We start from the raw sequence: 13,593 nt of genomic DNA, 5'->3' as shown, positions 1-13,593 counted from the left end.
TAACTGTGATATAGAGTGAAGAACCCTAAAGAGTTAGATTTTTGATAAACTTCAGTTGAGGTTTTGCCGCCATCTTGTGTTGAAAGAAAGAGCAGCGGTTTCCAAAAGCCAAGTGCTCCTATTGGTCAAAACACCGGCGCTTTTAGAAAGATGACATATGATTGGTTGCTTTGTTTACGAGACGATTCGCTGTCTTTCTTGCAGATGGCGAAGCCGGACATCGGGCGCTGGTATTAGCAAATCTTCGTTTTTTTTCTGAATAAGAAATATTTAAATCCTTTTTTTTCAGAACGCTTCACTTAAACTAATATTTTATTTGGCATAGTTTCCTTAATAAATTGTAAATGTGTTTAATGCGTTTGCTTTGTACAGTATTTATTTTTTAGCAAGCAGTCTGGTTAGCATCTTTGTTAAAAGTTTAGGCCTACGACGCCACGGCTCGTCGATTTTAACAATAGCTAATACGCTAGCATCGTTTTTCTTGTTTTGATCAACTCCAGTAATTATCTCAGAGGCAAACCAAGAAAGATTATGGATGATAAACAGGTTTTCGTATCTTTTAGCAAGTGAATCATTTGTGATGTCTGTAGACGTTTAATTTTGCTGGAACTGAAAACATTTGGAGCTGCATAAACAAATTAAAGACCACAAAGGAAGATGTCCAACGGCGCTGCAGGAAACGGAGGGCTCTCTTGGATGGTAAGTTTCAGTATCAAAAACCAACAAGCTAACTTTCATTACAAAACTGAATAGTTCAGATGTGATCCATGAAAACTTGTTTAACCAAGCCGAGTTGCTCTCTTTGCTGAGAATCGCATTTTAATCTTCCACAAGCCTCGATGGTGTTTATGTTCATGCTGCAGCCGAACCGGCTCTGCCTTCATTTAAATGTCTTACCGGGAGCCGGTGTTGAGTCGAGATATGTTCTCCGAAATCCGTCTCCCTCCTGTCTCCGTGTATTAGTGTTCCAGCCTCTATGGTGCTACTTGTACAAATGTTGTCACAAATAAAAGATCTCAGGATGTGAAAGATTAACGAGTTAGCTGTTCGTATTTGATATATGTGGGGTTATTTTCTTGCTGAATATGGGAAAAATGACCTTTAGTGGTCCCCACCAATATGTTTTAACGGACGAAAACAAACAAATAGAAAAATAAATGTTAAAGTATTTTTCTTTAAATCTATCTTTTAAACAACAAATATTAATTCGTACATAACACCTGTTCTGACTACAAACTAGAAGAGTGTAGTATTTCCCGGGGTTCTGACAACAAATGTAACATTTACTGCTGCTCAAGGGTTTTATTTATGATTAAACAATAAACTTGAGTGAAAATAACCTTGAGGAACTTGAATCTTTCAGCATCATTCAGAGCAGGGTTTAGGTGCTTTATTTCATTGTAATTTCCTTAGAAAAACTCTCATTTGACATTTGATTTAATCAAAAGTAGTGTTTAAACATCTTAATAGTTGATCACTGCTACAATATTTATTGTGTGCAAGTCTTAAAATAGTGTGAAGTACATATACTATCTGTAATAAGTGGAATTTGTACAGATCATATAGTTTTACATAATACTATTTAATCTGGTACTTCGGATTACCAGAGGACTCTGCAATAACTCAGAAACGAAAAGGCATTTCTTAGTTATCACCTGCTTCTGAACCAACCAATAATGTTTTTGCCCATGTTTGTGTGTGCCTGACTGTTAACAAAATATCTAATGAACCACTGGAAAGACTTTAATGAAAGTTTAGAAAAGAATCACTGGATGACCATCTATAACTGATTACATTTTGGAGTCAACCCAAATCCAGATAGCTGGCACAACCAACTGACCATAGGAAATACAAAAATGGTACTAAATACTGTAGTTTGGTGTGGTAGTGGCTGAGGGTCATTCACAATACATGCTCCAAGTTCTACTTATTACATGAGATTTTTCCTTATACACTAGCATTAATTGATACACTAGCATTAATTGTTATAGTCAACCTTATTTGTCTGTTAGCAAACAATATCATGCACCACTGGACAGACCTTAATAAATTCTCAGAAAGTAAGGGAGAGAGACCAAAACAGGGGATTGACATGAAATCTTGTGTACTTATTATCTGTAGTAATACCAGCCATACCGTTTTTGTCCAGCTTCCATGTTTCCAGTTAAATCTCCTCCAAAGCCTCCCTCATATTGTCCTCTGCTTGCTCTGAGTGAAGCCCAACACTGCCCAAACACCAGGTCTGCACTACTCAGGACTTGTTTCTAAATTACAGGGTTACTTCCAATGAATGAGCCGGCAGCTGGTCTAAAAGTCTGTGGTGCATGACAAGTAAGGTTTTTCCCAAAGCTGCTCCATGACTGTTTATTTGACAGTGCTGTACAGTACAGGCTTTTCAGTCTGCATAAAATATATCTGAGATGAAAGGACATACCTTGGACTTAGTTGTTTGAAAGACAGGTGTCGGAACAGTGGAAACAAGGATCTGATTCATGCAAATTTGTCAGACAACAACCCTGTTTAATTTTTGGGCTTCTGGTGTTTTTTTTTTTCTTTTTTTTTTGTTTTTTTTAAGTGATCAAATGGAGTGGGTAGTGTAGGTTACCACTGGTCTGCTTTTGTCAGCTTCAGTCTGAGCCTTCAAAAGAAACAAAACTAATTTGAGACACAATTGTTAAATTAACACTATTTAGCAATCTTAAAATGAGTATGACGTGAAGTTTCCTTCCAAACACCAAAAGCAATGTTAGTCGTTTTCTTATTAGCCATAGCTGTTAGCTTCTGTATTACAAAATAATAATGTGGCTGTCTGCAAATTGCTATTAATAATTAAATAGCTAATGTTAACATTTGCTGTCTGACAGGTTTAATACTTTGCTGTTGTAGAAACAAGATTTTTACTGAGTTTTTAAAATTCCTCATGTTTTGAAGATGCTTTGCCAAGTTTGTGGCGCTACTCGCTCTTTAGCTTAGCTGGCATACAGGCTTATCGTCATCCTTTGTCTTTCCCTGGCTGCCGGTTTCATACCCCCAGACAAGGCTTTTACTTTTGGACTTTTCAGTTCCAGAAGGTTGAGAAGGCTCTACTCTGGAATACTTGCCAATGTTGTGGTGGTATTAGACTTGCAGCCGCTCAGTGTTGCTGTTAGCCATGATTGTTCCATGAGAGGATGGGCTGTTGAAAGTTATATGAAGACACTGTTTATATTGATATTGATTTAAATGTCTTTTTTTTTTTTAAATATTTTTATATTGACATTTCTATAATTTTGACAGCCCTACTGTGCACATTGTTTTGCTGTCTACCTCTGCCTGTTTTGCACCCACCTCAGCAGCGGCCCCCACGTTTATGGTTTAATTTGCTGGAGTTCACTTTAAAAGTGAAGATGGACAGATTTGGACCAATTTTTCAATAATTATTGTTTATCGGCCTGGATTTTAGACCTGGGGTTTGTATTACTAAAGTAAAATGTACTTATTTAGAATAAGATAAGAAAATTGGACTTAACCAAGCCTCGTTTAATCAGTTTCATGAAAGCCAGACCAGGCTGAAAAGAAACTGTTAAAACAGATGAAGGTAATCCTGTTGAAAGCCACAACTTGCATAACAGATTATTTATGCTAATGTTGAAAGAGTGCCACAAATTTTCCAGGCAAATTTAAATAAACAACAAATAAGAAATTGTGTTTAAACCTTTAAAGCATAAAAAGTAAATCAACTTCTTAAAATAAGTAAACATTTTTTTATTTATATTAACACACAACAATGAAAATGTTGCTGCAATCAGAGAGAGTTTTCAATTTGTGTGTTTACTCACTGCACTGGCACCATGAGGGTAGTCAGCGCTGAATCGATGGGAATCCTTGCCTTTTTCACATACCTACTTATGTAATCGATAAGTGCATCTCACACTGTAGTTCTACTCTCTTTACATTCATGCAAAATTGTCTAATATTCTAGGAATTATGTCTTGGTTTTTATTTGTTCCAACAGTATTTATACTCATTACTAAATTATTTTAGTGCTGTAATAAAACATGTTGAGATTATCAGTTTTTGGTGTAATTTACCTCAATGTATGATTTAAATTAAATTAAATAAGTAAATTTCTTTTAAATGTAATCTAAATTTAACCAACTTTAACTGTTGAGTTTAGACAGAATTTCAAAAATGATTTCCAACTCTACCTAAAAAAATTACCACAAATTTTAGTTTTAGAAGTTAGATTATGGTGCTTTTATGTGCAGGTTTCTCTGATGTTACTGTTGTGCTTGACTGAAAAATATATTTTTATTAGAATTTAACTTATTGAAATGTCCTGTTTGTGGTAGATATTATTTTTCTGATTCATAGAAACAAATTCAGTAACAGGATTTCCAGACAGGAAAAATACCTGTTTAAATATTGTACATTGATACTGTAAATATTTTGAAGGTTAATTATTGCTTGAAAGTAAGTTTTCTAAGAAGTAAAGTTGCTGATCAGTTTTCCCGGGTACAGATTACAATTGTCTTTTTTTTTTAAGATGATTAAAGCAACTTACATCCCAATGTAAGTAAGTTAGTATTGATTATTAACTGTAGAAGTTGTTCTTTTACCTACTGTGACAAATAACACATTTTAGTCTCTCCAGTCAAGAACTAACATTTCTTTCACAACTCAAATTGTTTTTTTCTGTACTGTAACACATTCTTCTGTGGCCAGGGAAGAAAGTGAAATGTGCACAAATTATTTCATTATCAAATACACTTTTCTGATGGTTGAAAAAGGGGTCTATAACATACAAGTGCATGTTCTGGCAGAAAATCTTTTCCAGTACAGACCATCCATTGGATGCTCAGAGCTTGGCTCAGTTCAGTCTTGATATTTTGACCCAGCAGTCTATGCAGGTTAGAGCTGCACAATATATCACAGATTTATCACTGTAATTACTGAGATGTTTCCATATATAAAGTTCCAGTATAAAAGAACTCCTAGTTTTACAGTGATGTGCCCATTTTATATCACATTATGGATGAAGAAACACTCAGACTAATAAGTGTTTCTGACATAGGAGTGTTTTAGGATGGGTCACATTTTTCAGGAAATTAAATTTACACTATATTGCCAAGAGCATTCGCTTGCCTCCCTCCACACCCACATGAGCTTGAGTGACGTAATCTATAGAGTTTAATATGATGTTGGCCCACCCTTTGCAGCTATAACAGCTTCATCTCCTCTGGGAAGGCTTTCTACAGGGTTTAGGAATCTGTTTTTGGGAATTTTTGACCATTCTTCCAGAAACGACACTGACGTTGGACAAGAAGGACTGTCTCCACTCTAATTCATCCCAAAGGCGTTCTATCTGGTTGAGGTCAGGACTGTGTGCAGGACAGTCAAGTTCTTCTACACCAAACTTGCTTATCCATGTCTTTATGCAGTCATGTTGGAACAGGAAGGGGCCATCCCCAAACTGCTTCCACAAAGTTAGGAGCATGAAATTGTCCAAAATGTCTTGGTATGCTGAAGCTTTTAAGAGTTTCTTTCACTGGATCTTAGCAGCCGAGCCAAACTCCCGAAAAACAACCCCACACCATAATCCCCTCCACCAAACCTTACATTTGGCACAGTGCAGTCAGACAAGTATCGTTCTCCTGGCAGCAGCCAAACCCAGACTTGACCATCAGATTGCCAGACAGAGAAGTGTGCGTCGTCACACCAGAGAACACGTCTCCACTGCTTTAGAGTCCAGTGGCGGAGTGCTTTACATCACTGCATCTGATGCTTTGCATTGCACTTGGTGATCTAAGGCTTGGCTGCAGCTGCTCAGTCATGGAAACTCATTCCATAAAGCTCTTTATGCACTGTTCTTGAACTAATCTGAAGGCCCTGTGAAGCTTGGAGGTCTGTAGCTGTTGACTCTGCAGAACATTGGCGACCTCTGTGCACTATATGCATCTGCTGAGCCCACTCTGTGATTTTACATGGCGTACCGCTTTATGACCGAGTTGGTGTTGTTCCCAATCGCTTCCACTTTAGATTAGGTTAGGTAACTTTATTTATACCCAAGGGTAGATTTGTTTTGCAGTCATTCAAAGCATACATATCCGTGCACACACACGCTGTAAAAAGTAAAAACACATCAACATAACCAGAACCATGTAATAATGCTCAAGGCTCCACACATCAAATCAAAGTCGGACACAGAAAAGGAGAGTAATACTTAAAAATTAGGATAAAATATACACAACATAAAAAGTGTTGAAATAAAAATAAAACTAGATTTTATTTAAATGAAATCTCTTAAAAACCGCTGAGAGTGTCTGAGTCTTTTCAGCTTGTTCGTTTCAATAACAGCAGTAGGAACAAAGCTGTTTTTAAAACATCTTGTTCTACATTTAGGGACTAAAAACCTCCGTCTGGAAGGAAGAAGAAACTCACTGTGAAGGGGATGCAAACCATCTTTTAAAACAGAAGCAGCTACCACTAACAGTTGACTGTGGAATGTTTAGTAGCAAGGAAATTTCAGGACAGGGCTATCACGGTACCACACTGGGATTCACTGAGCTGAGAGCGACACATTCTTTCACAAACGTTTGTAGAAGCAGTCTACATGTCTAGTTGCTTGATTTTGTACACCTGTGGACTTGGAAGTGATTGGAACACCTGAATTCAATGATCTGACAATAAAGGTCATTTAAATGCTTTGCAAAGATTCCATAGCTGATTACGTCTGAAAAGGAAGCACATGGCTACTGATAAACTGACAGCCGACAATCTGGGTTTGTGTTAGGTTAATGCTGTTTCTAACAGGTGTTGCATTGAGTTGTTTCTCTACTAGCTTTGCTATATTGTCTTTTTAACCTCTGGTGTTTTGTCGGGGGTTGTTTTTCTTACTGAATTTTTTGATATATAAAAGAGGCATGCTGAAGTAGTTTAATAGCAAAAATAATGTAGAGAAGAGACAAACTGGAAAACAGTGTGAGTGAAGAGTCGATCTTTTGTAAGGTTTCTAGATTTATTTTTTAACGGTGGCCAAGAAGTGCAAACACAGCAAATGACTAAACACTGCAAACACATGAATGATGCAAACTCCAAAACCAAAAACAAATGCAATGAAAAAATGTTGCAATCACAGAAAACAGACAGAAACAGAAAGAAAAATGCTGCAAAGACCAAAAACACTAACAAACCCCCAAAACACCAGGAAGTAAGAAAAAAAGCTGCAAATGTACTCTAAAAAACAAAAACAAAAAGAAAGTGCAACAGGCTGCTTAGGGACCATAAACGCTTGGAAAAACAAAAATCAAATAACCTCCATGTCATGTGGCCTTCTGACCAAGAGTTAATGTTAAATTGTTTCACTAGACTGGACTAATTTTTAATTTTTTTATTTTTCAACTGTTGCGAACCACCGTGTTTAGGAGGAGAGAGAGACAGATGTGGGCTGACTGACACCTCACTGCCAGCAATGGGTCATTGGTAGACACTGCTGAATCCATGGGGCATGAATATCCAACCTCGAGTCCCCCTAGTGGCCTGTTGCACTTCTTTTTTACAGGGAATTTGCAGCTTTTCTTCTTACTTACTGGTGCTTTGGGGGGTTGTTAGTGTTTTTGGTATTTGCAGCATTTTTCTTTTTGCTTCTGTCTGTTTTCTGTGATTGCAGCATTTTTCTTTGCATTTATTTTTTGTGTTTGTGTGCTTTGGAGTTTGCATCATTCATGTGTTTTGCTTTGTGTTTAGCTGTTTGCACCTGTTGGCCACCATAGTTTTTGTTTTGTATATAAAGTGTTCATCATAAACCTACAGTTTCAGTTGTATCACACCAAAGAAAATCAAAAGTTGTTCTTCAATGGTAGAGACAATTAGAAGCCTGCAAACTCAGCTTTTTTTCTATTTTCTAACTGTCATTGTTTCCTGCTGTTTTATAGATGGATAACTACAGATAAATAATTAATTTTACTAACAGCAGTAATGATTCTCTTGAACAGAAGGCTGCCAATGGTAGAAGTGAGATTGGAAAGATGGAAGATACCAAGAAGGACAAGGCAGGCTCAAAGTTATCTGTGGAACGAGTCTATCAGAAGAAGACTCCATTAGAGCACATCCTGCTCCGTCCTGACACGTACATCGGCTCAGTGGAGCCAGTGACTCAGGTGAGTTGTTATTGCCCACCACCAAAAGGCAAAGGCAGGCAAAAGTGTTTTTGCCCGTGTCTGTGCATTCATGTGTCTGCCTGTTATCAAAATATTTCACAAATTGTTCTTGCAGAAAGTAATCACTGAATGTAAATCTATAACTGATAAACAACAGAGCTCAAGGAGGGGAATAAGATGGAAAAAAAATCAAGGCAGACTTTCAGAAACATTGAACATTTCACTGAAAACAAAATATGGATTGCGAATTGTGCAAAGCAAATTTTCTTTCTGGTGCAGAGATGGCGACTTTTACCTTGATAAGTTAGTTTTAGTAAATAAAGTTAGTGGTCTCTGTTTAAAAAAAAACATAGTTGTGTTTGCAAACATGACGTGTCAGGAGCAGTGAATGATATTTATACAGTTCATCTTGCTAAACCTCCTTCACCTAACAAATAATTCATTTGCGAGATATTTCATCCATTTCATTGTTTATTTGACATACTGCAGTTCTACAGTGTCGGTCAGGAATTCAATACTTTATAAACTTCATATTGTGATTATTTTGTCATTTTATTTAACTTGAAGTCTTAATAAAACCTTTGGGATTTCCAGCCACTCTGAGCCATTTTTGATTAAACATTTGCACTTTTTTTAAATGACAAAAACTAATTATATTTTAGTTTAAATTGTTTATTGTATTTAATTTTTTGTGATGATCACATTAAGTAAAATAATAATTGATTAGTTTCAAATTATTCAGTTTCACTTGTTGTTATTTTAATTTGCTGTGGAATGTTGCATTAATGCAGAGACATTAGTGTGACATTCACTTTTCTGCACCTGCTGGAGTGTCCTTGGGCAAGATGCTGAACCACCCAGAGATATAAAAGTGTTTTACTTAGTGTGAAAAAAATTGAAAAGGCTAGAGGATGTTTAAAATGCATTGTGTGGGGAAATCACAGAACTACACCTGCTTCAGTGACTGCAGACCTAAACCAATTTTTTACCCTCCAAATCAAAACACCTGGATAAAATTGAAGGGTTGTCAGTGCCCAAACCTTTTTCTGTCCAGTGGTGCAGATGGTGTGGACAAAAATATTTTTTTCCGACTCAGCATCCACGTTTCATCCTTCATCCTGAAGTTATTTTACAGTTGTCATATCCACTTGCATACAATAGCTCAATTTAGAGATAGACTGTTTCAATTTTTAATTGTCTGGTATATTGGCCATGCCTGTACATAATTAATTACCAAGTAGGAAAATGAAGGTGCGGCATATGTTAGAGCTGTTAGCCCACATTTAAGTTTTTAATAAACGAGATTGATATTTTATATAGTTTTTTTTAAGTATACAAGGTCTTCTAAGGTTTGTTTAAACATGTCTATTTAAGCTAGGCAAGTTGGTATATTTTGTCAAATGAAAAAGACATATTTGCCCACCCCCCTAAAAAAATCTGTGTTGTATATAGGTCATTGGTTGCCCTGATTTCTAAAAATTGATATTAGCTGTCGTAATGCTTATAGTATACCAACCTCTGCCCTATATTATATAAATTTTGTTATCCGCACAAACCTTTTGGGGTCTTTCTGGTTCTTCGAATGGTACCCACCTAGAACCTCAAAGTTTTAAATACACAATTTGACACTAATCTAGCAAGGAGAAGATTTTTAAAATTTTGTTAGCTATTTTGGTTTTTTTTTTTCCTCTGCAGTAACCCTGTATTTGTCAATTTTGAGTGGTTTACTGTTTTGCAACAGTAATAACGTTTGCAAGAGTATCCAATGTGCCCATTTATCCCAAAATAGTTAAAAGCCACCTCCAAGAACTCTGCACCTATCTTGAGTACTTGCTATATAGTAGCTTTTCCAGTCACCAGATCATAACATATTAAATATCTGTCCTTTTGATGCCAAAAAAAGAATGTCTTCACCCTGCCATCTCTGAAAAAGCTGGAACAAGTTTTCTGTCCAAAATCTGTATGAATTGTTCTTAAACCAGGTACCACAGTAGAAATCAAGACTAAATCAATAATACAAAATCCACTTGTTCTTTTTTGAGATGTTAGGATTATTTTGTTCAATTACAGTAAGTGCTCACATCCCTGTTTTATCAGCAGAATTGTGGATGTTTGGTTGTGTTTTTGTCTTGAATATAAAATGGTCAACAAAACCTAATACCAAAGAAATAAGTTCTTCTTCCTTTGGCGTGAGCTCCTTAATTGGATGGATGAATTAATACAACGGTCAGATAAGATACTTTGTTTTTGTTGCTGACAGTGCTGTCCACTCAGTCCTTTACTTTTTGACTTTTTTTTCAGCAAATGTGGGTGTTTGATGAGGATGTTGGGATGAATCAGAGGGAAATCACCTATGTTCCAGGACTGTACAAAATCTTTGATGAAATTCTTGGTAAGTGAATCTAAACTGTTCACTTCATTCTACACAGTTACTGGAAATGTTCATTTGTTGTTTGAAATAACAATCCTTCAGTAATAGGAACTTTGCTTCTCAACTCTCTTGTCCTTCGACAGTTTGGCTGCTCCCTTTGGATTATGATAGGGGAAACACTAGTCTGTATCTAATATACAGCCCAAATTTTTGACGGAATACTTTGTTTATTCTACACAGCCCCTTAATGCTCTGTGGTTTCCTGCAGCCAGTTATCACTGTCAGACAACATTCGTAGTGCAGTGGAAGGAGAAGGAAAATAGAAAGGGGAAAAATCAGAGAAAAAGATCAAAGGTTTGGGACTGAATCAGTCAGAAGAAAAGCAAACCTGCTCCACAGTAAAACAAAATTTTCTTACCACAAAAACACAACATCAGCACCCTTGTTGAGACGTGCTCTAAATGAATTCCTCACAGACACAATGAGACCAACGAGCAGATGCAGCTTTCTGAATCATTTCGCACAAACTGGACTTAAGTGTTAGAAAATGTCAGACTAGAGGGCAGCTGATTAGTCATTAGGCACTCAGTGTTTTGAACTGGAGGCTTAGGGTTGGAAAATATAACCAATAATAAAATACTATTGCCAGCAGGACTTTGATGAGCAATCTATTTTGTTATTTTCCTATAGAAAGGACTGTGGCAGTCTATAATGTCCTGCAAAAGCATTGTCACTTACAGTGTATTAAACGATGAATAATTTCTTGAGTTGTAGCAAATTCGGATAAATATTCTTCTTGGTATTTTCCTTAATATTAAAGACTATAGCAAGTAATAGAAATCAAGACCTAATTATGAATAAAAATGAATGAGTAGTTGATTTATTTTTGTAAAACTTCTGTCTCAAGTTTTTTTGTTTTGTTTTGTTTTGTTTTTTTTCCTGGCAGTCAATGCAGCAGACAACAAACAAAGGGACAAGAACATGACTGCCATCAAGGTCACCATTGACCCGTAAGTAAAATCCTTATTTAATCACCATTTGATGTGGTTTTAAAATTATTTACATAATTTACAAAAACAGCATCCAGGACTCTGTTTAAGGAAAACATCCTTTGTCTTCTCACAGATATTTTCTGTTTGTTAACTCAACTATATTGGAAAAAAAATACTATTCTTATTTAGCTTTATTTGCTGTATCTTTATGCAGCAAATATTCCTAAGGCATCATATTTTAAGTGGATTTTAAGAGGTTTGAGAACTGAATTCACCCTGAAGGTTGTACCCATATCTGATTGTTTCGACATCAGCCTGTGTTTGTAGCTTGGCTGCTGTTTGGTAAGGATTTTATTTGACCTGTTTCGGTCTGGTTCATGCTGCTTATGTAGTTTCACAGAGAGTTTAATGCTTTTTAGTGTAGCTCCCTCAGCCTGTTTGCCGAGGTGAGACAGGGTCATGTACAAAATATAGAATTAAAAAAGAAAAAAAATGATTTATATATTTAGAGTTAAAAGGTCTTACAAAGTCCTTAATTGAACTGAGTGAAGCTCGCAGAAACCCTGAAATAGAATAGTGTTAAATTAACACACAAAACAAATGTAAGGCCTGCCCACACAGGAAGGGCATTTTGTCAAAACACAAAGATTTTTTTCTTCTTGTTTCAGCCTTTTATTAACATGAAAATAGCATTTTAGAAGCCCCGAAACCAGAGGTCTCAAGCTCAACTTACCTGGGGGCCATTAGAGGTAGTGTCTGGGTGAAGCTGGGCTGCATCCAGTATTCCACAAAAAAAAAAGTACAACCGATCCAATCTTCTCAATCTTTACTAATAACAATTTAGAACATGCAGAACATGAATAGTTCTTCAGAACATAGGCTTCACTTACTTCCTGCCAGAGACTTGGCAGTACTTCCTCTTACACAGCTAATATATTAAAATTCCATCTCACAGTTCTCCTGAAATTGTCTGTGCTCATCGCCAACCTTTCTCTTCACAGCAGGTTTTGGAAAAGACATGACTAGAGTTGGGTGACAAAAGCGTCCTTGCACTGAGTGACAGTATATATTTTCCCTCCAATCGGTGACAGTCCCAAAACACGTTTCAAGTGACCAATGTTGCTAATTCACATTGTCAAGAGCCTGACCTAGGTAGCCCACAAGAACTTAAAAATATAAAACTCAGGGCGACAACTCATGCAGGTACATGTGAGGAAAAAACGTGTGGGCCGCAGTAACACAAAGCTTTAATTTCAGGTAGTGAGATTTAACCTCGAGTCTGACAAAAAGCTACAGATTGAGCAGCAGCTATCACCCCGATGTCCTCCATTGCTATGCTGTGTTTTGCGTTGTAAACAAAATGACAATGCAGAAGTCTTGGGTGAATGCAAAATGACAATCCCGCCCCCATCAGGACACAATGTCATGGAAAAGCAACAAGACCGTGAAAAACGAAGTTGATACAAACTAAACTGAAGTGAGTCGTAGTGAGACTGGACAATGGAAAAGCATCCTCCTAATTGAAACATGATTCTATTTTAGCAAAACTGGGGGCGTTGAACTCCCCCACTCTACAATGCCTCTGGTTGCAATCGTGCCTGTGGGGTGGGCACAATTTACATACAATTTGAGTACCTTTTACTAGTGTCACTTTAAACCTTGTATAAGTCAGTTATAGTGACTTTTTCAGGGCTTCAACCACCCTTTTATGAGGTGCCATCCATGGTCTTGTGAGTCACTTCAACTGTCTATGCCCAGGCTGCAGGACCCCTTTTTTGCCATTGTTTTTGAACTCATTACTTTTTTTTGTTACTAAGAGAATAAAATGATTTTTTCCAAGCACAAGAAACAATAGACCCAACAAATCAAAGGAATTGAATGCTTTTCTTTTAATAAAGTAAACATTTGCAAGGCTTTTTAATGTTTTGGATCTGCAGCAATTTAGAACTTCTTTTCCAACAAAAATGTACTTATTATTGTTAATTTATTTTAATTTATTTATTTTTATCCTTTTACTAAAATATCATGTGGTTATGTTTGGTACAAATAAATAAACCTAATAAACTTATTTTGTTTTTAAATGACTGAGTTA

The 13,593-nt window shown here is 36.4% G+C and overlaps 1 protein-coding gene across 3 annotated transcripts in view; it reads left to right on the top strand.

The window, feature by feature from the left end:
* Positions 1–98: 98 nt before the first annotated feature.
* top2b (DNA topoisomerase II beta) overlaps positions 99–13,593 on the top strand; it is a 79,541-nt gene continuing 66,046 nt past the window's right edge. For 2 of the 3 annotated variants that reach the window (XM_037975711.1, XM_037975713.1), the window contains exons 1-4: positions 99–699; positions 7,974–8,138; positions 10,440–10,530; positions 11,456–11,519. In XM_037975711.1, coding sequence (XP_037831639.1) covers positions 658–699; positions 7,974–8,138; positions 10,440–10,530; positions 11,456–11,519 — 362 coding nt within the window. In that variant the 5' untranslated portion in view covers positions 99–657. The remainder of the gene's footprint in view (positions 700–7,973; positions 8,139–10,439; positions 10,531–11,455; positions 11,520–13,593) is intronic. The other variant, XM_037975712.1, reaches the window with a different exon arrangement.

Source organism: Kryptolebias marmoratus, linkage group LG5 (assembly GCF_001649575.2).
Source record: "Kryptolebias marmoratus isolate JLee-2015 linkage group LG5, ASM164957v2, whole genome shotgun sequence".
Classification (NCBI taxonomy): domain Eukaryota; kingdom Metazoa; phylum Chordata; class Actinopteri; order Cyprinodontiformes; family Rivulidae; genus Kryptolebias; species Kryptolebias marmoratus.
Note: the sequence above shows the minus strand (reverse complement) of the source record. Positions and strands in the feature narration are given on the sequence as shown.